This window comes from Xenopus tropicalis, chromosome 5, assembly GCF_000004195.4.
Source record: "Xenopus tropicalis strain Nigerian chromosome 5, UCB_Xtro_10.0, whole genome shotgun sequence".
NCBI lineage: Eukaryota > Metazoa > Chordata > Amphibia > Anura > Pipidae > Xenopus > Xenopus tropicalis.
Genome location: NC_030681.2, coordinates 28609317 through 28635886, shown reverse-complemented (window position 1 = coordinate 28635886; position 26570 = coordinate 28609317). Strand labels below are relative to the sequence as shown.

General features: G+C 39.9%; 1 protein-coding gene across 1 annotated transcript in view; it reads right to left on the bottom strand.

The window, feature by feature from the left end:
- The window catches only part of macrod2 (MACRO domain containing 2), a 1296131-nt gene that overhangs the window by 884609 nt on the left and 384952 nt on the right, over window positions 1–26570 (bottom strand). Inside the window, exon 4 of the mRNA XM_004914719.4 lies at window positions 19289–19318. Within this exon, the coding sequence (XP_004914776.1) occupies window positions 19289–19318 (30 nt within the window). The remainder of the gene's footprint in view (window positions 1–19288; window positions 19319–26570) is intronic.

Sequence of the window (26570 nt, the reverse complement as noted above, 5' to 3'; positions counted from 1 at the left end):
AAAGATAAATGGACATTGCCCACAAGTGCCGGCAATGAAGCTTGGCACCATTTCACAGTGTACAAAAGGTCTAGGACCTGATTGTTCTGCTTGACTGCAGACTGTCTGGAAATGTGAATAGTTTGATGACACATTGAAGCCCAAAAATGCAGGGATGACCAGTGAGCCGATCATATACTAAACAATGTGATCACTGATCCCTAAATCTGTGCCCTTAACAGAATACGATTAGTGGCCCACATTCTATTCTATCTGGTTAACGTTGATCAAGCTGGCCAACAAGCATGCCAACTAGACTGAGGTATACAGTGGAGGAAATAATTATTTGACCCCTCACTGATTTTTTAAGTTTGTCCAATGACAAAGAAATGAAAAGTCTCAGAACAGTATCATTTCAATGGTAGGTTTATTTTAACAGTGGCAGATAGCACATCAAAAGCAAAATCGAAAAAATAACTTTAAATAAAAGATAGCAACTGATTTGCATTTCATTGAGTGAAATAAGTTTTTGAACCCTCAAACAAAAAAAGACTTAATACTTAGTGGAAAAACCCTTGTTTGCAAGCACAGAGGTCAAACGTTTCTTGTAATTGATGACCAAGTTTGCGCACATTTTAGGAGGAATGTTGGTCCACTCCTCTTTGCAGATCATCTCTAAATCCCTAAGGTTTCGAGGCTGTCTCTGTGCAACTCTGAGCTTGAGCTCCCTCCATAGGTTTTCTATTGGATTAAGGTCCGGAGACTGACTAGGCCACTCCATGACCTTAATGTGCTTCTTCTTGAGCCACTCCTTTGTTGCCTTTGCTGTATGTTTTGGGTCATTGTCGTGCTGGAACACCCATCCACGACCCATTTTCAGTTTCCTGGCAGAGGGAAGGAGGTTGTCGTTCAGGATTTCACGATACATGGCTCCGTCCATTTTCCCGTTAATGCGAATAAGTTGTCCTGTGCCCTTAGCAGAAAAACACCCCCAAAGCAAAATGTTTCCACCCCCATGCTTGACGGTGGGGACGGTGTTTTGGGGGTCATAGGCAGCATTTTTCTTCCTCCAAACACAGCGAGTTGAGTTAATGCCAAAGAGCTCTATTTTGGTCTCATCAGACCACAGCACCTTCTCCCAGTCACTCACAGAATCATTCAGGTGTTCATTGGCAAACTTCAGACGGGCCTGCACATGTGCCTTCTTGAGCAGGGGGACCTTGCGAGCCCTGCAGGATTTTAATCCATTGCGGTGTAATGTGTTTCCAATGGTTTTCTTGGTGACTGTGGTCCCTGCTAATTTGAGGTCATTAACCAACTCCTCCCGTGTAGTTCTAGGATGCTTTTTCACCTTTCTCAGAATCATTGACACCCCATGAGGTGAGATCTTGCGTGGAGCCCCAGAGCGAGGTCGATTGATGGTCATTTTGTGCTCCTTCCATTTTCGAACAATCGCACCAACAGTTGTCACCTTCTCTCCCAGCTTCTTGCTAATGGTTTTGTAGCCCATTCCAGCCTTGTGCAGGTCTACAATTTTGTCTCTGACATCCTTGGACAGCTCTTTGGTCTTTCCCATGTTGGAGAGTTTGGAGTCTGCTTGATTGATTGATTCTGTGGACAGGTGTATTTTATACAGGTGACTAGTTAAGACAGGTGTCCTAATTGAGTAGAAGTGTCTAACCACTCTGTGGGAGCCAGAACTCTTAATGGTTGGTAGGGGTTCAAAAACTTATTTCACTCGATTGAAATGCAAATCAGTTGCTATCTTTTATTTAAAGTTATTTTTTCGATTTTCCTTTTGATGTGCTATCTGCCACTGTTAAAATAAACCTACCATTGAAATGATACCGTTCTGAGACTTTTCATTTCTTTGTCATTGGACAAACTTAAAAAATCAGTGAGGGGTCAAATAATTATTTCCTCCACTGTATGCACATGTAGCTATTTCTAGTGATGTTGTGATGTTTTTGGAAGGCATGAATTTGCAGCGAAATTCCACACTTTGCCATTGCAATTTATTCACAAAAATGCAAAAAAAAAAAAAAGATTTGCTGAGACAAAAAAAGTTGCCAAGACAAAATGTCACTGCAAAAAAATGTCCAATGCATTTGGAGTAAAGGTGGCCATACATGCAGGGATTTCCAATCCATTGGTCGCTCAAAAGATGGTTCCCACCCTCCACAGTCAGATTTTCCTTGGGCATGAATCTTTTAACCTGGGCGATCGATGAGTTGTCCAATATCCGCAGCTTTTTGCAATATTGGTCACCTCGTCAAGCCGCCATAAACGCACTGAATATTGTATGAAATGAGCTTAAGAAAAAAAGTTGTGAGTTTTTTCACAGTTTCGCTCATCACTACTTTGCTGTAAACATGGGTAGAAATAGCATAGTAACACCAGCATGGGAACTTCTCATTCCTCACTGAAAGTCACCAGTGCTGGAATTTTCATGGCACTCCCAGTATATAAGTGAGGGAGGCAACTTTTAAAAAGGGCAAAAGGCCTTGGCCCAGCAGGACATGAGTATCACCATTAACTTTTACCTTGGCAATAACTTTTTAATGAAGAATCCAGGAGCAATTGAAGCGTTCAATAATATTTAATTGTCTATTTTTACTTTAGCTTTCTATTGGATACAAATGTTTCTTATAATCATCGCACTCAGAGTTCTTGCGGTGCCTTGTGAAGCTGTGGGTAATGTTCTCCTTCCATGTTTAGCAGCTCTGAGCAAAATATAAGGAGGTTCTTCTAAAATCTCTCCATGGGCCATAGGCCTAAAGTTAAGGGCCATTTTGACACTTGTGTGGTCCTCGCATGTTATATCCACTTGTTTATCTGCTTGTCCAAATATTTAGCTGCAGGGCCAGAAACAACCGATACAACTGATCATTAGGCGGCCAGTCTGGTATCAATCTATCTATTAGTATAAATGACCAACCACAAGGGAATCTGGACACCTTTATGCAACCAATACCAACTGCTGCTATATGTTCTGAGTCAAGTTTCCACTTTTCAGAGCTATTGACTTTTATAAAAAAAGACTGCCACATAAGTGCCCCATGTGACATTTAATGATTCTTTTTTTAAAGTGCTTACTGTATCCATCAGCCAGGGACAAGGTAAGAGAAAGGGAATATTAAACAGTCTGCAAAATCCATTAGTGCCAGTGCTGAGCTTTCTAGCAGCTGAACTAACACAGTGAAACAATGTCGGCACTGAGGCTTCCAAGCTATCACATTACCAGAGAAATACAGTAGGGACACAGATTTGGGTAAAGAAGGCACACTGGGACACTACAGTATATGACCTGGACAGGGCTGTATTGTAACACTGATTACATATTTATGCTTCTGTCCTGTAACATTAAACAAATACTAAATAGAGTTCAGCGCTTTCCAAGAAAGGCCTAGGAAGTTATTAATTTGCCTGTGTTTGAAAGAAATTCATCTGATTAGCATTTTGCCAATCCCAGCTTTCCCTTCTCTAGACATTAAAGGCAAAGAAGCATATGTCGGATCCATTCAAAAAGACAAAGAAATTCTCTGTTAATAAACAGCTTAGTCCTCAGTTTTTTTCATCTGTAACATAATCATTAACCAGTGAGGTACAGGGGACTCATTGAAAGGCTTCACTATTCAGAACTTCAGCACAAAAGGAGAAGAGTGTCCCTAAAGAGCTTCTCTTAAAGATATGGCGTGTTAGCATATTTCTGCTCCAAGCGTTTGATCTATATTTTATTTGCGGGGTTTAAGGTTAGCTGAATAGGGGCCGGTTTCTTTGATGCTCTTTACAACCGGGCAGCAAGGGAACAGCAAGCGATTCAGCCCTGTTTCAATGTGCCGATTATGTGAAGGGCCCAACCAGGAGGAGTCTGAAATGTGAATTTATGGGCTTGGGAAGTAACACTAGACATAAGGAATAGCAATGACCATTGGGGAAATAAAAGCATTTAGTACCTAGCCTTTTCCTGCTGATTTTCTTGATATAATCCTCTGGGGCCAGTTTTAAATACAAGGGCAATGCAGGAAGGCTTGTGGCCCTATGATGGTGGGGGGGTTACTTTACATAACTAGGGGTATGCAATCCACAGCCCTCCAGCTGTTGTTTAACAGCAACTCCCAGCTATCTTCCTATGGCCTTTGTCATATCAATCTGTGTTGAATTAATTTCTCACGATCCTTGGCAGTTTTTGCCTTTCAAAGAATTCTGGGAGCTGTAGCAAAACCTTTGGAGGTCTGCATTCTGGATATCACATCTATCTGAATCCAAAAGGCATCCAGATCACAAATATTAATATAGATTTTGAGTTAAGCCAGCCATACACATTAGGTTCCCCTCATTTGGCAAGGACACCAGACAGATCTTTACCTGATCTGGCCACCCACATCCTGGGCCAAATCAAGCATAATTGGTGCCTATGCAGGCCTGTCAGATGAGGACCACATCTGCATGCCAATGTGATCTTTGTCTGTTGGGATTTTAAAACCTACCAAATAGATATGTGGCCAAGTTTAGGCCAGATATCTATCAGAGCAGCCCCTGGGCAAATAAGCTGCCGACTCAGTCTGCCTGTGTATGGTCAACTTAAGACAGTTTATCCAAACCGTGGGGCTGCCTCCTAAAAGACCCAGTGCAGTGGGGGTACCCTAAAGTTCAGTTAGGGTGAGCTTACCTTATTAAATGAATAGAATGTAGATCGTAAGCTCTTTTGGGCACCTCTTGTATCAGTTATTGATTGCTTTATATGTTACTCTGTATGTCCAATGTATGAAACCCATCTATTGTACAGCGCTGCGGAATATGTTGGTGCTTTTATAAATAAATGTTAATAATAATAATAAAAATTAAAACTAATCATCTGCATACAGAACCGAATACACTGCACCCACCTATTACATTCCACTAATAAAAAAATAACAAATGTAATGAAATAGCTACACATATAGCATAACAATGCTGTATTTCCAAAAATATCTAGCACAGCAAAAAAGTCTTCACCTTAACTGACTTTCAAGCTGGGCTTCTGAGAGTATCTAGAAGAGCAAATAAGCATTTTCCCCAAATCTAACCCTACCTTTACTTCGGACTGAGCTGACTTCAGTTAAATGTAGTGCTGGGATTATATTATTCCTTATGGTCTATAGCCAGTGCAAATCTACAGAGGGGCATTGTAGCTTATGTTGCTGCAATATATCATTGCTAACTGGAAAAGAATAGTGTAATTCTCCTATAACTTCAGAGTGATGTTGCCTATTTGAGCCTAGCCTAAGGGTGAAGCCTCGTGGCTTTCTTGCCTTTCTCCTACACACAGTTCCTTTCAGACTGGAAGCTTACACATAAAGACTAGAGCTTGTATAAGATCAAATAAAGCTGACTTCTCAGTTCTGATCAGCAGTCCTGTAGTGTTCAGCCCTGAGCATGGTCAGCTATTGTGTAGATGAAATCTGAATCAGTCCCCCAGTAGCACCTTTGCCCTGGCACTAGTTTGTTATGTTTCTTTGCAAAAGGAAGTCTTTGAAGTTTAAACATGGCACTTTTTTTTACTGTTATCTAAGATATATTTTAAAATAGCAATGCAATCAGTATGGTCGCACCCAGAATACTAGTATTTTCTAATACTAATTTGTAAAAGAATAACATTCTTACATGGTTGCTTATTACAGTGGTACAGAGAGCACTGCTGTTGCCCTGTAGACCCAAGGTGCAACATATACAGTACACACTTGGGCACACATGGAGTTTTAATTGTGCCTGTAGCACTCTTGCACTGTGTAAATGTCATCTTCCATAACAATGGGTAATGGACAAAGTAGTAGATGTGTCCCACCATGTGTTCTCATACTATTGCCTATTATGCAATGGTAGAAATGATACATACTGCCAGAAGTACAGATTTATGGCATACAGAGCTATTCATATAAGATCCTATTGCATGGAATATATGTCAATAACTTTTTTTCAACAATACCGGAAATATAAAGTGCAAGCTGTACTGATGAAAATCATATGCTGCATTTCCTTTTTAGAAGAGTTAATAGTAAGCATGATCTCCTGGAAGCCACTGTAATAGCACTTTACTTCACAGAACCCAAGTGTGGAGTTGCAATTGAAGTTGCCATTCCTCTAAGTGGTTTCTCTCTAGAGGCAACTGCATGGCTGACAGTTAAGCACTTATTGATTGTGCAGAGGAGTGTGACTTCTAACCCAATCCCATTTTATCAGTTAATCTACTGTCTGGCATGTGGATATGTTGTCTGCTAAAGCCATGGAGGAATCAGAAGAACATCCAGCAGTTTGGAAGCACATAATGGTTTTATATACATGCATTTGGGGATTTTCTAGCATTACTCTAGATGGCCTTATAATTATTCTGGAACACTCAGCTGATCCAAAATTAGTGCATCAGCTATGCGTCCTTCTGTGGAGCTGCATGGCAGGAATAAAGGTAAAGCTTTGCCTTGACTTCATTCCAGATAAAAACAAACTCTATTTACATAGGTGGATAAGTAAGTCTATCTCGAGACCATAATCAAAACACTATCTCAGACTCTCTTTCTGTGTCTATTTCTGGTCAACTTTCTCTGTCTGTCCCACAGCTGTGTCCATGTGTACTCTTTCTGTTTTGCTTTATTTGCTATGACTTTGTCTTTCCCACCTGTCTCTCCTTAGCTGTAGCCCAGCTGTTCTTCAACGTGAATTGCCTGTCTCTTGAGCCTTTTTTTGTGCACTGGTCCTCAACTATTTCTGTCTTCCCCTACAGGCAGGAAGATTGCTCTACTAGTGCTGTTGGACAGATGGTGATGATGGAATCCATCCTTAACATGTCAATCTGAGGGACATAAGTAAAAACTGTACAAATAATTGCCACTTACAAGAAACCAATTCTCTGTATGTTAAGCCATTAATAATGTACAGCAATAATGCTAGACCCTTGGAAATCAATTATTTCTATCAAAGTCTCCCCCGTTTCACAGCGGGCGTAGAGTAACACTATCTAAAGGTGGCCACTAAGGTTCAGGGCTAAAACGGCAGATAAGGAGGTAGAAACAATAGGATTTCTACCTCCTTCTGCCGATTCAGCCCTGAAGGCAGATTTTGCTCAGGCGCCTTCTATGGCACCCGATCAAAATCTTTTAACCCGCAGCCTCCTGCGATATCGGTCGACTCGCCGACTTGCCATACATGCACCAAATATCATACGAAACGAGGTTTCGTACGATATTATCGGTGAGTGTATGGCCAGCTTAAGAACTAGGGAATGGCTGCTCTTGAGTGTGCATCTTCCTTGAATGCCCCATAACAATGATGTTTTTGTTAGCAGGGAGATCAATCAGTTTGTTTAACAAATATTTAACAATTGAACTTTTACTTTCTGTGGAAGTCACAAGATGCCATGTGAAAGGGAGTGAAAGGCCAGGATTGACAATAACAAATATAAACACCAAAAAACCCCAAGTAATTGATTCAATTGCTGACAATTGTGCATAATCATCAACTCTTCGGTTATTAGCTTAGGGAGATCACCAATTTCCATCCTAGCAATCAGCTCTCAACTATTGGCCTTCAAAAGCCAGCTAGTGTTTTCCTGCCTCGCACATTCCCCGGGTGGCACTGGGAAACTGTACCTTGTGACCACAATACAGAACTCTAGATTTGCAATTTTGGTACTTGCAGGTACCTTGATTTTTATAATATGTTCAATATTAAAGCATATTCTAAATATTTATAATGCTAACTATTCCCTGTTATACTAAAGGTGCAGTCTATTGCTCCAGGATTCCAGGTGGGAATGCAGAATATGGACCACACTCCTTAGATGAATATAGCCTTTACTGCAGTATATAAGTAATAAAAAAGACACAAGTAACACTTATCAGCTCTTAGCCACTAGTGCCTCTGCCAGAAATTTTCTGTCTTGGAGAGAAATATTCTGATTTAATTGGGAAAGAATAGGCAGGACTTGAGCTGCTAATCTGTCCTGCAGAAATGAACTGTCGGAATAAAGAGAAGAATGTAAAAAGGCTCAGTTAATCATGCAAATATATACTGCAATTGCTTCAATATTTCTCTTTTAAAAACCCACACAATACAGTTCCCTTACACAGTTTTACATGTAATCCTTGGTACCAAAACAAGATGATGAAGATATCGGCCAGGCAGGCTCCCTGCATCTCAATCACTCGGAACACTAAATGAGTGCTCGTGTAAAACCTCGCCATGGGCTTATAAATCAGATACAAAGAAAGTATTACCGTTCATCTGAATAGCGCATGGAATGATTTGCTTCATAATGCAGCAAGGTTTTCTCATTGCCTGAACGGAGAGCTGCCATTCATTTATGCTATCATGGGTATTTCCATGTAGCAAGCAATAGTGTGCAGGAAAATGTGATCTTATAGAGGCTCTTTAATTTAATTCCATATCATCTTAAGCCAGAGACCTGCACTGGTCTTAGCGGGCAGTTGCACACCCCTGTGTGCACCCAGACTTGCTTATTTACCCCCTTGGACAAGCTATCCAATCTAACCTGCAACTACTTTATCCACAGACTGCCTAGGAACCCATTGGCTGTCATAAATGCAAAAATGTTGTCATCATCAATGGTATTGCTGTAGACCTGAAGTGATGTCATATGAGCGGGAGGGGTAAAAAAGGCCTTTAAACCCACACCCTGAATCATATCCAAAAATCCTTACATTACACTATACAAAGCAAATAATTCACTCTACCATTTAAAATGGTATTCTTGAACCAACAAATGTATTTTTTTAAAGTTGTAATATTGGTGTGTAGGCGCCATCTCAGTGCATTGAGTCTGAGCTTTCAGAAAAAGACAGCGCTACACATTAAAACTGCTTTCAGGTGATCTATTGTTTCTCCTACTCCCATGCCGGACTTAGATAAATTACTATTGAGTGCTATTCTGATATCTACTGGGCGGCTCCTGGGAGGAGGGGGTGATATCTGTCCAAATTGCAGATCAGCAGTAAAGTGTGACTGAAGTTTATCAGAGCACAAGTCACATGGCTGTGGCACCCTGGGAAATGAAGAATATGGCTATCCCCATGAGAACGTTTCAAAATAAACATAAAAAAAAATCTGCTTGCGTTTTTGAAAAATGGATTTGAATGCAGGATTCTACTGGAGAAGCTCATTAACTGATGCATTTTTTAAAAAAAATGTTTTCCCATGACAGTATTTCTTTAAGGTACAAGTATTACAGAGTCTCTTTAAATAATTAAAAAGCTTTGACTTCTAGTTTGAATCAGACATAAAATAACAGTTAAATTCCCTAAGTAGAAATGTGTTGAGCAGTTTGGGTTCTCATGCTTTCTTTTACTTTTGCTTCCGTAAAGTCTAAAACCACCTTCATATGAACAGAAAGTTTTCAGTTTTACAGGTTTTATCCCCTGCGCTTCTGTTAGACCTCAAAAAAATCCCTTGCTTTACTGCACACCGCCCTGTAAGTCTAATTCCCTTGAAAACAAAGAAAGTCTTGCATTATACAAAATCATATTTCTGCAGCACAAAGACTTGTGTTTATTGTGCCCAAATCCATACAAAGTACAACCTAATGTCTACAATCTGCCAGAGACAAAACAACTGCATGCTAGGGCATCAACAAAACTATGCTCTTTTAGTATAAAATATATTTGGGCAGGAATTCTAAAGTGAGAGAAAGACAAGGTAGAATGTATTTGCTGCTCCCGTGACTTTACACTACAACCCAACAAAGTTCATGTTTGGAAATCTCACCCTTAATAGATCACTTTGCACATAAACACCATTGTCAGAGGGAAACAAGAATACAATTATATCTGAGGGAATCTGAATTCTGCACTCAGTGTTTCAAACATCCCGCATAATTGCGTGTACGTGCAACGCAAACAGCAACCTGGGAAACAAGGAGATTAGAGGGCTACTTACACAAATAACGTAATGAGTAAACTAGTCAGGTCTTAGTTTAACCAGCTTCTTCTGCCAAACAAATGCCAATGTTTACCGTAAATGTATTACAAGTCAAAATTGCTTTTGAGCAAAGACAGAGAAATCTGGTCCTGGGCTTGATGAAGAAAATAAATGTAATCATTTGTATAATTTTCCACTTATTTGGCCAGATTCCAGTGATCAGATAACCATAGGGGCCAGTGAAATGCTGGACCCTTGTGGCCCTTTGCCGATAAGGTTTTCCTCACTGGATAACTGATATCTGTATTGGTTGTTAATTGGTATGTTGACCATCACACCTTGTGTCTCAACCCTTTCTCCTTGTAGATTGTAAGCTCTTTTGGGCAGGGCCCTCTTCACCTCGTATCGGCCCTCTTCACCTGTATCGGTTATTGATTGCTTTATATGTTACTCTGTATGTCCAATGTATGAAACCCACTTATTGTACAGCACAAAATTGTAAACGCTCTAAGAGCGTAAACTTAAGTTGAATTTCTCAACTACCGAGAACTAAGTAAATAAATATAGCTAATATATTGGGCTAATGTATAAATTACCAGCTAGCCAATTAGGCTATAATTAGCACGATCTGGCCACAGAGCTAAATGTATCCACCTATTTAATAAATAGAAAATGGAATAAATACCAAACGGTTAATCCGACCCGGGTGTGGAAACCCCGAGTCAATCGCTTAAGATCTGGATATAATCAGCAAATAATTCGGAAGCAGAGAAATCAACAAATGCTCACCAGAGTCCTGTGGTGGTCCGGGTGCTTGCAGCCCCGAACCCGCAGCTGTAGGGAGATATTCACCAAATTTTGAAAAGGACGACAAGCATTCCAGACTCAGAGGGATCTATAAAAACTTATACTTTATTCCAACATGTTTAAAAACAAAAGCCTGACGCGTTTTGTGCGTTTGGGGCACTTCATCATAGGCTTATTGTACAGCACTGCGGAATATGTTGGCGCTTTATAAATAAATGTTAATGTAATGTAATTGTAGTCCCATATAGAAGCCATAGGCTAATGGCCTCTGTATGGGCAAGTAAAATTAGCTGTAATGGATTCTCAAAAAAAATAAAGGGACCAGCAATTTGCACAGCACTTTGTTCATCTCTAACATGTTTGGATCCCTTAGTACTGCCAGTAAATATGGAACGATACTCCTTCTTGTGGGTAGATCAAAAGTGCTTTCTGGTGGATCACCCCTACTTGTGGCTATGCGTAGAAGCAATACAAATACAATACAAATCCTGAATGTACCAAAGCCCTTAGAATTAATTATAGAACACTCAGTAGATAAAGCAAAGTCTAAAAAGATGACATCTAATGTTCAGCAATTACTATAAGAATCACTGGAAGAGTGTGCTTTTGCTGCATGTCCTTATGACTTGTAATGCCTTTGAAAATGCCAGAGCAATGGAAATAAAGAGGATAATAATTAGCTGTCTGTCCTCTATAAATCTCACAATCTCAGACTATTTACAGAAAATATTGTAGCTGCTCATCTTGTCAGAGCTAATAATTATTTTACCGGTCAATGGAAATAAATTATGTGGCAAAATACACAATCTTCTTATGGCAGACATGAAATACAGTTAGATATGCGTTGCTCCTCTAATTATCCCTAATACCTTTTGCAGCATATGCTGATCAGATGGTGTTTGAGTAATAAACCAAACGATTTTCTTCAAAGTAAATATCCCTTTGTTATATTAAATGGGAATATTCTGACAGTTTTAGTTGAACAGAACTCATTTATGAATTTAGCTCAAAGCTGATAATTTGTTTAACTAGCAGAACATCATTTTTTCATGTGTGAAGTGAAGGTATAGAATTTGCTATGGCATAATGTGGCATAAGCAACAAACTACTGGGGATCCAGGGGTATGTGTGGTTTAATGAAGGGTTGTGCAATTTATTGTTTAGGTACTTGGGGATATATTACCTAGTAGGCACCAGTTAACTGGGAGTGCATTAGCATCAGGGAACCGGAGAACTAAGTGGAATCATACAGGGAACAGAATTTGAGGGGGTAGCTGCAATGCAAAGGCTTTTGTGGGCTTGGGCTACTATCTTGGCAGAACTGGGGCCTCAGGACTGCTATATCCATCACTTAGATAAGCAATTTAGCAACTGGAGATGAACAGATTATTGCTTGGTGCAAAGAAGTGTAAAGCTGTGATTATTAAAGTGGGGGTCATGCGTGCATTGGTGGAAACAGCTAGTAATTGTACTTCTAGGAACTTTGCCACATTGTTGGACAACGTGACCTCAGCAGCAGCAACCTTTTATTTACAATATATAATATGCAGCAGTCATGCTAGAGAAGTTCAGAGTCTTGCTTGCTAATACAGAACCCCTGGGGCCCCTAATGAGGGACATAAAACCCAACAGCTGAGGTCTGGGAGCTCCATGGACATCCCTGATGTATGTTCTGAGACAGACCATCTACAAAAAGTTTGTTCTTATTGCCTGTGTGGGTTTCCTCTCAAACTCATAAAACATACAGGCATGCTCATTGGCTCCTGCTAAAACTGGCCCAAGTGTGTGTTTTGTCTGTATATAATGAGCTTAAGTTCAGGTTGTGAGTTCAACTGAGCCAGGGACCTAATGTAAATGATTTTTATGCTTCCATCCCAAGTGGCCACTATGATGCTGGGAATTCCTTGCAAATGAGCTTCATGCCCTAACCTAAAATCAGTCCTATTGTAATTGTCGTTTCTACACCATACTAGAACAGAAGCTGGAAGAGACATAATAATCACTTTCAGCGGAGGCTTTTTCACCGTATTTCATCCCTTTCCATTACTGCATTACTTTCTAAATTCTCCAACCCAAAGTGTCTCTACATACGCAGGTCCTATTTCTTCTCACGGATCATTTGTACTGCATTTTCTATTACTACAAAATGGGTTTTGACACTTTCGCTATGGTGTAAAATTTAATCCTGACTAATCTAGCTTTCATGTGGATTTGTGAAAACTGCAAATGCCTGGGGTGAGCCATTATGTTTAGCAGTGTTTTGTAAAAAGAAAGGAAGTAAAATAGACAGTATAGATTCTAGAACATTACAAAAGACACTGGAGCAAGTACAGCTCATGGCTTTGCAACCCAGCTACACTTCCCAACATCCTCGCATAGCCAGGACCTACACTAACAGTTGTTTTGTGGTGCCTATGCTCAGCTATTGACCAAGGTTGTGAAATGGCTATAGGCAGCACCTCAGCTGCAATGATGTCTACTACAATAGACCTTGATATACTTATCTGACAAAGTTACATCAGAATTTAGGTGGTTAGCATGAGTTGTGTGGGTAGATGGGTCAATGTGTTGTGACCATGACTGTATCAAATTTTACATTCCATAACAGGAATGTTGAGAGGTAGCATCTACTAACTACACCCAGGAGCCCAATGTATATCTTATGTCAGTATCTGTCAGATTCCAACCAATTTTAGTATCCTTGAGGACTTTAGTCTTCTATAGGCAGTTGCCCATTGCAGCTATTTTTTTTTTAATTTGGTTTTAAATTTGGCCATTTCAACAAAATTTACTGGCCACAGACAATGCCTGTCCTAAATACACCTGGATATCCTGTTTTTTGTATCAGTAAAATATTTATGTGGCTTTTGGGTCAAACATCTAAAGCAGTATGTTTGTAGGCACCACACTGACATTTATACCCCGACTTATAACTCTGGTTTCACAGGGATGTTAATAACAGCAACAAAAGGCCTCACATAATTTGTGGCAGTAAATCCTATAGAAAATGTGACATGAGACAAAGCTATTCAGTTTTACTTGTTGTCACATGAGATGTCGACTTGAAATATAGGCTTGTAGCCTCAGGTATCACTTTTATAGCTTCAGTGCTCCATAGATTAGATAGTGCTGCTTTTGTTGTCTTCTGTTCTGTGGAATTGCTGAACATTTCATAATGGCTCAAGTTAGTTTTAGGCTTGTGAGAATCCAGTCTGGGCAATTCTGTGTTATTTCAGTGTCTTCCTGGCAGCCATATTTGTTATTTTCTGTCCAACCACAGTCGTGAGTGGAGCCAGTTATCTCCCTGTTAACCAAGTCTATCTTTTCTACATCATTATGGCTATGATGTCCCATAGAAATTAATTATAACAACAAACACAATAATAATCTTCCACTTATTATGTTAAACCCATATGAAAGTATGGCCACGTGGCCAAGGGAACATGGTTAAGTCAAAGAGATGCACATTACACAGAACACTCAAACTATATCTATATTTTATCAAATTAAAATCATTTAATTTTTCTCTAGTGCAGTAGCATTTTCTGCATTTTGTGATATATTTAGATTCCTTACCCCCCCGTCTCTGTTTTAAGTTTGATTTTGATAGCCCTGTTGCCTCAGTCTACAACAGTTGCCTTATGCAGAAGACCTAAAATAGGTCAGATCAGTTTCATGTACACACACTTACCAGATAGTGCTGATTATTTCCCAAATATGTTGCAGCAATTCTGATCTTCTAAACATACTAATTAGTTGAATTAGCAGCAGCCAGTATAAACCCACATAGCCCAACAGCATCAACACAGTAATTATGAACAGTTGGACAACAAACAGTGTCTATTATTTAAAGCGTGCCATCAGAGTGCAGGCTCCTCTCTCCCCCACAATAACACTTTGGGCGGCACAAGCCAAACCAACAAACAGATGTGCAGCCTAGATAATTGGCATCGGCAAATGTTATCAAATGTCTATATCTATTTGGGTCAAAATGAATACAGATAAGGTTGTCTACAAACCAAATTAAAAGAGAACACATATGGGCGACTGTGTTATTGGATTCTGTATAGTGAGACAAAATTGTATATACCTCTATATATACACTGTATCTAAGTATTGGCTATCCAAATGATATTACATAATATGGTAGCAACATTTTAAACTGAGATTCATCTTTTTTAAACCCTAGCAGGGCACATGGAAACGACACTGTCAGGCACTGTATATAACAGAGAAGAGAGAAGTACATGATGCCTATCATGCTATTGAATGAAAAGCACCCTTTGCAGAACCATGGCAGACAGACCTCACCAGAAAAGGCCAGAAATCTGACATCAATCTGTGTGCTGCAGATGAGACGAGTTACTCTCAGTAGCATTAGGAGCAGTGACAGACAGACAGGGGCCACTGACCTAACCATTGCATAAGTTCTAGTTAAAGACCCAAAATATGACATTACATATAAATGATGAGTTACCGACAGGATCGGACACTACTGTGGTCCAAATGTCCTGTTCTACAGAATGCTGCTTTGTAAGAGATAGGAATTAGAGTTAAAGCTTAGCAGTGAATCTCTCTCTTTAGTAAACAGGTGACCGCTGCCAGGATCGGTCTTCACTGATGCTCTTTTCAGCACCTGTGGACCATGTTCAGGTCTGGATGAGATTGTTCCAAAATGCGGCACAGTAAAGGGTCAGACAGAATCATGGTCAGACAAGGTGACAAGGTGTCAGGGCAAGAAAACAATCAGAAGTCAGGTGCAGTCAAAACCTGAAAAGCAACAAGGTACAATGGCTTGAGCAGGACTATAGAAAACAAAGCCAGTTTGGTCAACAATAAGCATAGAACAGGAGCTTTACTTTTGAAATTTGGTATTTAGATGACGTCAGTAGCATCCCAACAAGTGCAACGTGTCAGATCGTGAATGTGTCCTGATGTCCAGCCATGTCAGGATACTTGGCACAGTATGGGAGAATGTCACTGGCAAGTGCTACAGGTTGCTGTGTGTGGGTGGGGGGTTATAAAAGTAAAACAGGTAGCGGTGCATTTATGGGTAGAAATCAAGGGCTGAATAGACTCCATTTCATTGTACTTCCCAATGCAAGCATGAACATGACTATAAGTACAGCAAAACTACAATACTTTACTAAACATTTCCCATTGTTTTCAAGCTTGGAAGAAAGTGGCCCTTCAAATGGTTTTCAATGTAAAGTACTCTTGATAGCCTAACAGCATTCCTGCCTGCATCCAATTTCTTGCCTGGATTAGATATAGATTGCATTGCCTGGATGAGATGTAGTACTGGGAAGGAATACAAAGGATTGGGGACAGTATAAGGATGAAAGATGATATGAAGCCTTTGGGAAATGATCTTGTTTGTTCAGTGTCCAAAAGTGAATTTATGTTCAAGTGCTGGTAGAGGCAGCTGTATGTTCTTCTGGCCTATCTTTATGGTAAATAGAAACAACGCCTGACATATACCTGGATAGGAATAAAATATGTAATTAAATGAACTATAGAAAGTCATATTTGTTCTTACCTTTTCTTAAAATCTTTCATCACCAAATGATAATGGACTCAGCGGATCACTCATAAAGAACTGCATGGTGCACTTTTTCAGCAGCCCTTATATCTTACGAGAAGGAAAGCAGATCTGGCAATTTTCTCCTGTTAACATCCATTACTGGAAATGGGATTTAACAGAAGAAAACTGCACATTCTGCTTTTCCGCACGCGTTATGGGGACTCACGACCTTGCTTGTCTTTTACGGTCAGTTTTGATTGTGACACAGAGGGAAAAGCATCCCACTCTGCTACCTTGAAGCGGCTGAGAAAAAGGTTATTATTCCATATTGCCATAAGATGTAACAAAAGTGAGTATTTCACATAATCGCTTCTGGAGGAGCTTAACGTTAACCAGTAAAGCAGATCTGGGTATGATGCAGAGGGCAAGAAAAAGTAAATGAGGCAATAAGTTGGTGCTTTAGAAGAAAAGCCTTCTGGTTAACATAGGACTACTGAAAAGACCACCAACAGAAAAGAACTGTGCAGATAGGTTGGTGGATGCCATGTCAGGTCAAGTAATAATTACATGGCCCCTCTCTCTCTTAAAAGGACCCCACTGTAGGTATAGAGCAGTGATCCCCAACCAGTGGCTCGTGAGCAACATGTTGCTCCCCAACCCCGTGGATGTTGCTCCCAGTGGCCTCAAAGCAGGGGCTCATTTTTTAATTTCTGGCTTGGGGGCAAGTTTGGTTTAATAAAAACCCAGTATAATGCCAAACCGAGCCTTCTGTAAGCTTTCAGTCCACATAGGGGCTATTAAATTATTGCTCTCATTGGCACCACCAGGAAACTATTTCATGCTGGTGTTGCTCTCCAACACTTTTCCCATTTGAATGCTCACAGGTATAAAAGGTTGGGGATCCCTGGTATAGAGAAAGGGTTTTTCACAATGGCTTCTCACTACTCGTACTGGCGGCTGACACACATTACTAACCCTTTTGCTCTCCTTGTTGGAGCAGCTTTTCTAACCTCAGCCTGACTCTAGAGTGAGCTATAACAAGATCTAACCTCTCTAGCTATTCATATCTACTCCTCCTACTCAGACTTCCTACCTTTTCGGCACCTTCCATCACCTTAAGCAAGTGGGGTCTAAAGAGATCTTGTGTTTCTTCACTTTTTAAAGACTAAGGAACAGCTGACACTCTTGGCCAATGAAAAATTATCACAGCATGCTGTAACTTGGAAAGGGTAATTCTCCATACTTCAAACTCTGAACAGACCTAGCCCAATGCTGGGGTTTGACTTTAAAGAGTAGACAAAATCTTTACATATCAACAACCCAATAGATATTTGGGTGACCCCTCACCCTATATTGCTTGAGCAGAACTTCATTGAATGAATGTTGGCCATACATGGGCAGCTTTGGTTTGAAGGTTAAAGGAACAGTAACACCAAAAAATGAAAGTGTATAAAAGTAACTAAAATATAATGTGCTGCTGCCCTGCACTGGTAAAAGTTGTGTGTTTACTTCAGAAAGTCTACTATAATTTATATAAATAAGCTGCTATGTAGCCATGGGGGCAGCCATTCAAAGGAGAAAAGGCACAGGCACTTAGCAGATAACAGATAAAACACTATTGTATTCTACAGAACTTATCTGTTATCTGCTATGTAACCTGTGCCTTTTCTCCTTTTTTCCAGCTTGAATGGCTGCCCCCGGGGCTACACAGCAGCTTATTTATATAAACTATAGTAGTGTTACTGTAGCAAACACACCAGTTTTACCAGTGCAGGGCAACAGTGCATTATATTTTTATTACTTTAAAGCTCTTTCATTTTTTAGTGTTACTGTTCCTTTAAAGTAGCAAGACTGCAGAAAACAAAGTGCTGGTAAGAGGCAGAAATAAAAAGATCATACCTAGCCAAGAAGGCTCGGCAAGATGCTATGTTACATTTTGGAATGCTGCTCTGCTGAGTTCTGTCAGTAATGTAATAGCTGAGACTAGCAGCATGGCAGCTTCTGCTCAAATGTATGAACATATGTGTAAATAGCATGTTATTTCCCAGTACCAGCTGTGGGCTATGCACCATGCTTACCAAAGATCAATGCTTACAGGAACACAAGCATCCCACATGCCATATTACTTTACTATTTAAAAAAAAAATAAAGGATTTTTATAAATTGGTGCATATTTTCCCTTTAAAATGGCCTGATTCTGGCTGGATTGTTTTCATTACGCCTTTTCCAGTGGTTACTATGCCAACTCACAAAGGGAGCTGTAATCGGCCTCCGCGAAAATTCAACTATTATTAGGGCTTTATGAAAATGATCCATCTGCTGTAATAATGCTCACCTGAGACTTCATTCAGGACTAATGTTGGAGATATAAATTAGCAGGCAATTCTGCATTACGCCTCTCCAAATGCATCCACAGAAAAATGCTGGGAGTGGGGCAAGTCACACAAGATAAAGTACCGCATCAAACGTGTACATGAAATTATTGAATGCCAAATTGTTCCACTGTTATTGTTGGCAATGCTAGGAGACGGACTGCTCACTAATCAAACGTCATCCAGTTTATGGTGATTCAGCAGGGTACTCTTATTGGCAAATCACAACTTTATAGTCATCATTTCCATGATTTATTTTAGGTTTAAGAGGTTAAAATAGGGGCAGAAACACACATACTGGGGCCCCACAGGTCGACAGTTGCAAGTAGGAAGGAGTGGGGAATGTAGGTATAGTATATTGTATGATGGAGACAGTAGAGCAAGATGGTAACCATTATTTTTTTAACAGTTAAAAGCCTATAGCTCAGATAGTCCCATTATATATTGAAAAAGTGGCCCCAAAAAGTATTTTTGCCCCAGAACTATTTAGGACAAGTCACAATATAATAGATTTCCTTTACAATAATTTTTAACATATATTCAAAATATCATATAAATAGACTATTATGCACAGTAGCCATAGTATTGGGTTCAAAGCATTTTGAAATTTCTGTTCTAAGTGTCATTAGGTGATCCAGCTTTTCTACATCATTGGTGCAGCAAAAGAATAAGTGACAAATTGTATAATCCGACTTACCCCCACCTCCTCCAAGAAGACTTGTGTTTGCTGAAATGAAAAAAAGGAAAAATGATGAGATTTGATAATAAACAAAAATGGTTTTTAGTTTCATACACAAGCATGTGAAAACTAATGTGAAACTCAGTGGAGATAGATAGATATAGAAAGATAGTCAGTAAGACAGTGGCTATCCTTGCCATTGATCAACGTATCAATGGGGCTTAAGGTCCCCATACACGAGCAGATCCGCTCGCTTGGTGATGTCGCCAAGCGAGCGGATCTTCACCCGATATCCCCACCTACAGGTGGGCGATATCGGGGAGCGTTTAGGTACAAAAAAAAATAATTTGATCGTTTGGCCTTGGGCAAACGGATTATGTGATGCGGTCCCCGATCCGACTGAATTTTCTAACCTGGCCGATCGATATCTGGACAATTTTAGGCCAAATATCGGTCGGCCAGGCCCCTCGGTTCTGCCCCTACACGGGCCGATAAGCTGCCGAATCGGTCCAAGGGACCGATATTGGCAGCTACTATCGGCTCGTGTATGGGGACCTTTAGTCACATATTGTACAGGTATCGGACCCCTTATCTGGAAACCCATTATCCGAATTATGGAAAGGCCATCTCCCTTAGACTCCATTTTAATTAAATAATTCACATTTTTTAAAATGATTTCCTTTTTCTCTCTAATAATAAAACAGTACCTTGTACTTGATCCCAACTAAGATATAATTACCCCTTATTGGGGGCAGAACAGCCCTATTGGGTTTATTTCATGGTTAAATGATTCCCTTTTCTCTGTAATAATAAAACAGTACCTGTACTTGATCCCAACTAAGATATAATTACCCCTTATTGGGGCAGAACAGCCCTATTGGGTTTATTTAATGGTTAAATGATTCCCTTTTCTCTGTAATAATAAAACAGTACCTGTACTTGAGCCCAACTAAGATATAATTACCCCTTATTGGGGGCAGAACAGCCCTATTGGGTTTATTTAATGGTTAAATGATTCCCTTTTCTCTCTAATAATAAAACAGTACCTTGTACTTGATCCCAACTAAGATATAATTAATCCTTATTGGAGCCAAAACAATCCTTTTGGGTTTAATTACTGTTTAAATAATTTTATCAGCAGACTTAAGGTAGGAGATCCGAATTACGGAAAGATCCATCTGGAAACCCCCAGGTCCAGAGCATTCTGGATAATGGGTCCCATACCTATATTGAAAACATTGGGCTATGGATGAAGATGAGGTCCATGGTCAACAGATCTTCCAATCTGATGCAAAATGGATCAGATCAGCCCTATTTGCTTACAGCTTTGGTGGTCAGATCAGAAAAAAAACAGTTCTTGTCCAGTAAAACCAGACTGAGGATGTGTACCTTGGGGAGTTTTCCATCCCACTGAGGTCTGGTGCTTTGCCCTTAAATGTAAGGACAATAGGTGGAGAACACAGTTCTTGTATTTACCATGGGAACCAATAAGTTGCCAAAGCACAAATGCAAACTACAACAAAATAAATAATATTGGTCTGTCAAAAAAGTATTCAATTTCAGGATATGTCTGGTTTCCATGGATAGGGATTTCTTAGCACTGCGCCATTCAAATAAAGTTCATTGTTATTATGTATTATGTACTAATGAAAATAAAGTGTAGATGTTATGAGCAGGAGTGACACTGTATACAAACCTTTATAGGGTAGCAAGGGGGGAATTCTGGCCTCTTGCAAACATGTAATGAGGGATTACTCTCATGTTGAAAGGGCAAATTGTATTCAAATTACTTGGCATACAAAGTTTTTGAAGTTACTGAGTGGCAAGAAAATCCCTTGGTGGGCCACATCCAGTCATAGGACCTCCAGTTGCACAGCACTATCCAATATACAATGTAGTTGCTACTTAGTTAGGTTTAGAATGGACAGTCCTGCCTGTCATTCACACTAATAACACCTATTTTTGGTAATCTGACAGCAGCAGATTGGTGTTTGTGCAGCAAGTAGATAGTGGTGGGAGCTTGGACAACCCCACCTACAGCAGTAGTAGACAAACTGTGGGGTTAACATGCCTAGGGGAGCAGTGGCATAGGGCCTCAACCTTATAGTCAATGAGAATTGAGGAGAATGTCACTCCTAGATACACCTGATATCTTGTATATCAATTAGGGTAAGATTTGGGGTAAATATATATTTGCTGCCCTTGATATTTTTGAAACTATGAATGAATGACTGACACGGCATTATTTTCCTATATCTATACGTATTTCATGAGCTATGGGGGCCTTGAGTAAAGTACAGACCTTCAAGGGGAACCCTGGCCAAAAGTCAGACCTTCGAATGGGGCTTGAACTGAACTAAGTTTGACAACAGCTGACCTACAGGAATTCCCAGCCATTATTTCAATTCGCTGTTGGCCCCTGCAAGTAACTTTGGGAGAAGTAAAGTTAATTAACACTTGAAGGCCCTCAGATTAGACACTTCTGCATTAGGTAACTGGAACAAAGACAATCTTTTTTCATTTTTAAGCTATAAATTTTCACAGGCCATGCATCAATAGTTCCACGCCACACTTCTGATTATAAAGCTTAAAGGTATTTAATTAAAAGACTGTCAGAGTATAACATTTTCACAGCACAGTGTCTTTTGAAAATCTCACATTATCTAAATACCATCCCTATGTGTTCTTTGAAGACATTTAGCTCAGAATCAGGGTTAGTGTGAGGCAGAACACAGAATTAATTAACAATAAGAAAGAAAAGAATAAATTCCAGCAGAAATCGTGCAAAGCAAAAATCTTAATAGGGAAACTATGAATAACCTGACCTTGGTGGAGACTATACCCTATAACTAAGATCTCCATGCAACAATATGTCGCCATCACCAGAATAATGTGGGTGTTGCAGTTCAGGAACAGGTACAGACAAGAAACAGTTGGCTACACAAGACTTTGGGCAAAAGGTAATTAAGGGTAAAAATAAAAATGCATGCCAGGTAACAAGAAAAGACCATAAAGGAATTCAATGCTTTTCCTATTGCTCTTCTCTCTCCAACAGACCCTACAGTATTTTCTGCATGGCGCTTTGTGCCACTACATTTCCCAAGTGTCCTGGCATACTTAATGTACCTATAAATCTTGACTGCTGTGATGCACAGGCACTAAAAGATGCATATGATATTTAGTCTGAAACAATAAGAAACACAAAAATTTCTGAAGACTTAGCAAAAAGCATTTCTGCACTTCTAGAACTTCTAGGTTCCTTCCTATAACCTTCTCCTGGTGGGTCTAAGAGACTCATATTCTAAAGCCAACCATAAGGTTGAGGGCACACGGAGAGTTGGCTCTGATGCCTGTATTTTTTTGCCAAATGGTTGACCTTTTTATTGGCAACCACTGGGATCACCTGACTGTAACCGGGAATGATGGGAGCTACAACATGGAGTTGGCCACTGCTCCTGTATAAACTATAGCAAAAAAAGGAAAAGTTGTACTCAACCACTAAATTTTAAACCTTTAGGCAGGGTGCAATGAGGTTGTGACAACAACATACATTTCAAAGATTAAAGGTCCTCTGCACTCACCCATACCCAATATGCTAAGGATATAAAGCGGAAGGCATTTTTTTAGCAGCTTAATCCAAAAAAATGTCTTTATGTCCTATATATATTGATAATGGGTGAGTGCACAGGATCTTTTGTCTTTGTCTGTATGAATTTTGGGTTTACAATTTAGTGATGAGCACAACTTTTTTTGCAATACAAATTGTAATACCCAAACTGTGCATAGCCATATACACTGCTCCTGAGTAAAAATGTAAAGATATTTTTCAGCTCTGGGCTCTGGTTAGGAATATAGTTAACTATAGCCTGTGCACAATTGCTATCTAGACATGAATTGTTTTAGATATTCCCAGTTCAGGCTATACCCAATTACATGAATCGTTTTAGATATTCCCAGTTCAGGCTATACCCAATTACCCAAAAGGCATGAACTTTGAGCATGATATTTCATATCCCCCTCCATTTTTATCTCCGTTGTTCATTCTCTGTTTCATCCATCCAAGAATTGCTATTATAAATGATTATTGATTTTGTGTACATGAAAAGCTATAATTGCACCGGTTACTATTTATGTTTTTCCTTAAATTCAAGTATGATGCACAAATTACATTGGGATCACATTGATTTCACTGTTGGTGATCTCATTTCATTGATCTTTTTCTTTAATTGGGTGTTGGGTGCTGAAATAGCATGTTTTTAAACAGCTAAAGGCACATGTGAACAGTTGCATATAAATAATTGTGACTCATGCAGAGAACATGTTAGGCCATAGCAGTGACTTTACACAGTCTGTGTTTATCTGTATGGGGACAGCTTTACTTTAATATTATATCTAACAGGGGGAAATTAATTTCAGTTCAATGTTAAATTTAAATGGAATTCTGGATGAACCAGGGTAAAAGCTCTTCAATGTATGCTGACAACCTGATTAAAACAAACAGTTTTTTAACTTCCTTAATTCTAGTTATCCCCAAAATGTTGCTCACTACCCTTTTCAATGCCCGGTGGCCTTAAAGTAGGTGACTATTTTTACATTTCTGGCTTGGAGACAAGTTTTGAATGCAGAGAGACACAGTTTTACTCCAAGCAGAGCCTCCTGCAGTTTAGCAGTCCCCATGAGGCCACCAAATAGCTAATCACAGTCCTTATTTGGCATCCCCAAAGAACTTTTTTCTCACTTGTGGCTCCCCAACACTTTTCACATTTGAGTGTGGCTCACAAGTAAAAAAGGTTGATCCCTGCTTTATTCTATTCACATAACTTTGGTCCAAGCCATAGCCAACTATTATTATACATCAAATGGTTAAAACAAAGATAAAAGCTCATTTAGCACTACAGAAGGCAAATGTTATCGGTAAAAACATGATGGATGCAATTTGCACCCATCACCATGTCTTTTAATGTCAGGTGCATATCTTTGAGCTTCCAGAGTAGGGCACAAGGGCAAAATTGCCCACACTGGGTATCTGAGCGCAGGAAGGGTTATCTAGCTCCAGCTACATTATCACTGTTAATGAGCAAAAGGTACACAATGACTGGCTGCACTCGTACTGGGGAGAAGGCACCTCTCTTTTGTATAATGTGCATAGCTGTTCCCCAAGTGACTCTCTGGATGCACCGTTCCTTGGCGAGGGTCACCGTTATCACAAGACTGACAGCAGCTACACATAGGGGAACATAGGGAAAATGTCTCTTATGTTTCTCCTCTTTACTACTATCAACCGAAACCCAGCAGCTAGGCTTCATTTTAAACAGTAGAGTATTCCACTGAAATACAGAAAAAATGCTGAGAAAGATCCAGAAGTCACAGCTAAGTCACTGAAAGAAGAGATGATGGGTTATAGTGATCGAATATGGAAGAGATGAGAAGGAAACAGATCTGAGTCGTGGTAGTGAGGTATGACAACGTGGGAAGAAAGGGCATGCATTAATGCTTTATTTTAGGAAAGTAGGAATAGGGAAGCGTTCCGTAGTGTAGCAGAGGGAAATGTCAGGATTTTCAGAAAGCTTTTATCTGAGAAAAAGGTTGATTAATGTAGCCTACAAGCGACCAAAGAAAAATGGTGGACAGGAGCTTGGTTGGCTGTAATTGAGATGGGAACAAAATAGGATGGTAAAGGAGAAAACTTGCCAAGCACCTTTTCCCACTTTAGTAGAATAAAATAATTGTGAATGCTATTTTGGGGATCTAAGAAATGTCCTTAAAAACTATCTTAGCCTTCCCTTTCCCCAGATCAGTACGATCCCTGACCAACTACAACATTTTCCTACTACAAAAGGCCTCAAAGACCGAATGGGTCTTGCAAGTAAGCAAAGTCTGACCCAATGGCAAATATACCAGATCAGCATCTCTTTCTCCTCCAAATTTGAATTTTAAATTGGATTTCAGGATTTAATTTCTTTTGTAGATATTTGTTCCTTTAGATAGTGGGTATTAATAATTCAGATTTTTTTTTTCTCTATGACATCCATCTAATGAATGATAGCTGGAGAGTCTCAGGTAGGCCATGTCTTGTATATCAGTTTATTTCACTTGCAAATGCCTTACGTCTTATCGGCACATAATTTGAACAATTATTGCTTAATCCGGTGTGACTGGCACAATTTGGTTGAAGTAAAGTCTAGCTAATAAAAAATGGCCGCTTCATGTGATGTGACAGCCTGCACAATGTGAGCCTTGTCACCAGAGCTACTAATAACCGGAGAATGTGATTAATGGGGAGCTGCTATCCATGGCATGGCTATAAGATAAAAGGAGAGAGATTCGGCAGTAATATGGACAGATTTCAGTTCATCAATAAAATATCAGAGACAAAGGGAGGCAGCGAGCAGGGAAATTTATGAATCCACTAGGAGCAATCCCATGTTAATGTGCTGCCAGGTAATGCATGGATTCTTATATTATGCTGGTGGGGAAGAGTTGACTTTAGGGGGTTGCAACTGTCTCTATCCCTATCCTTTCTAGGGGACTACACCATCACTTTTATTATAAGCATAACAGGTATAGTAAAGCAAAATGGTATCAATAACACTTTCAATAGAGACTGTTCAGCCTGAAGTAAGGTTGCCACCTGTCCGGTTTTGACCTGGGCAGCCCAGTTTTTGGTAGGGTTTTCCGGGTCAAAACTGCCTGCCTGGTTTTCCCAGTTTTAGTAGACACTGCAACACTTGGCCACTTGGCCGAGTCACAGCCCTCCAGTGACATCACTGCCCCATCCTGTGACATCATGCTTCCCCTCCCTGCCCAGAGTTTACAAGCAAAGGTGGCAACCCTAGCCCGCAGTCTCCAGCCACAGATCCACTGACAGTCTTTTGCTTCCTGTCAAGTACTGGTAATATTGTATGAAACAAGGTTTCATTCAACATTCGTTGCGTGTGTGGTGGGTTGATGAGGCAACCGATACCTGCAATAGCCTTGGATATCAGTCGCTTTGTCAATCAGCCAGAAAATTATGACTGGGTGTCTTTGAAGGTGGTAGTTAATGCTGAATTATCAGATAGGGCAGTGATCCCCAACCAGTGGCTCGGGGGCAACATGTTGCTCACCAACCCCTTGTTGCTCTCAGTGCCCCCAAACCAGGGAGTTATTTTTGAATTCCTGACTTGGGGGCAAGTTTTGGTTGAATAAAAATAGGATTTACTACCAAATAAAGCCCCTGTAAGCTGAAAATGTGCATAGAGGCTGCCTAATAGCCAGTCTCCTCCATGAACGTTTATGCTGCTTGTGTTGCTCTCCAAGT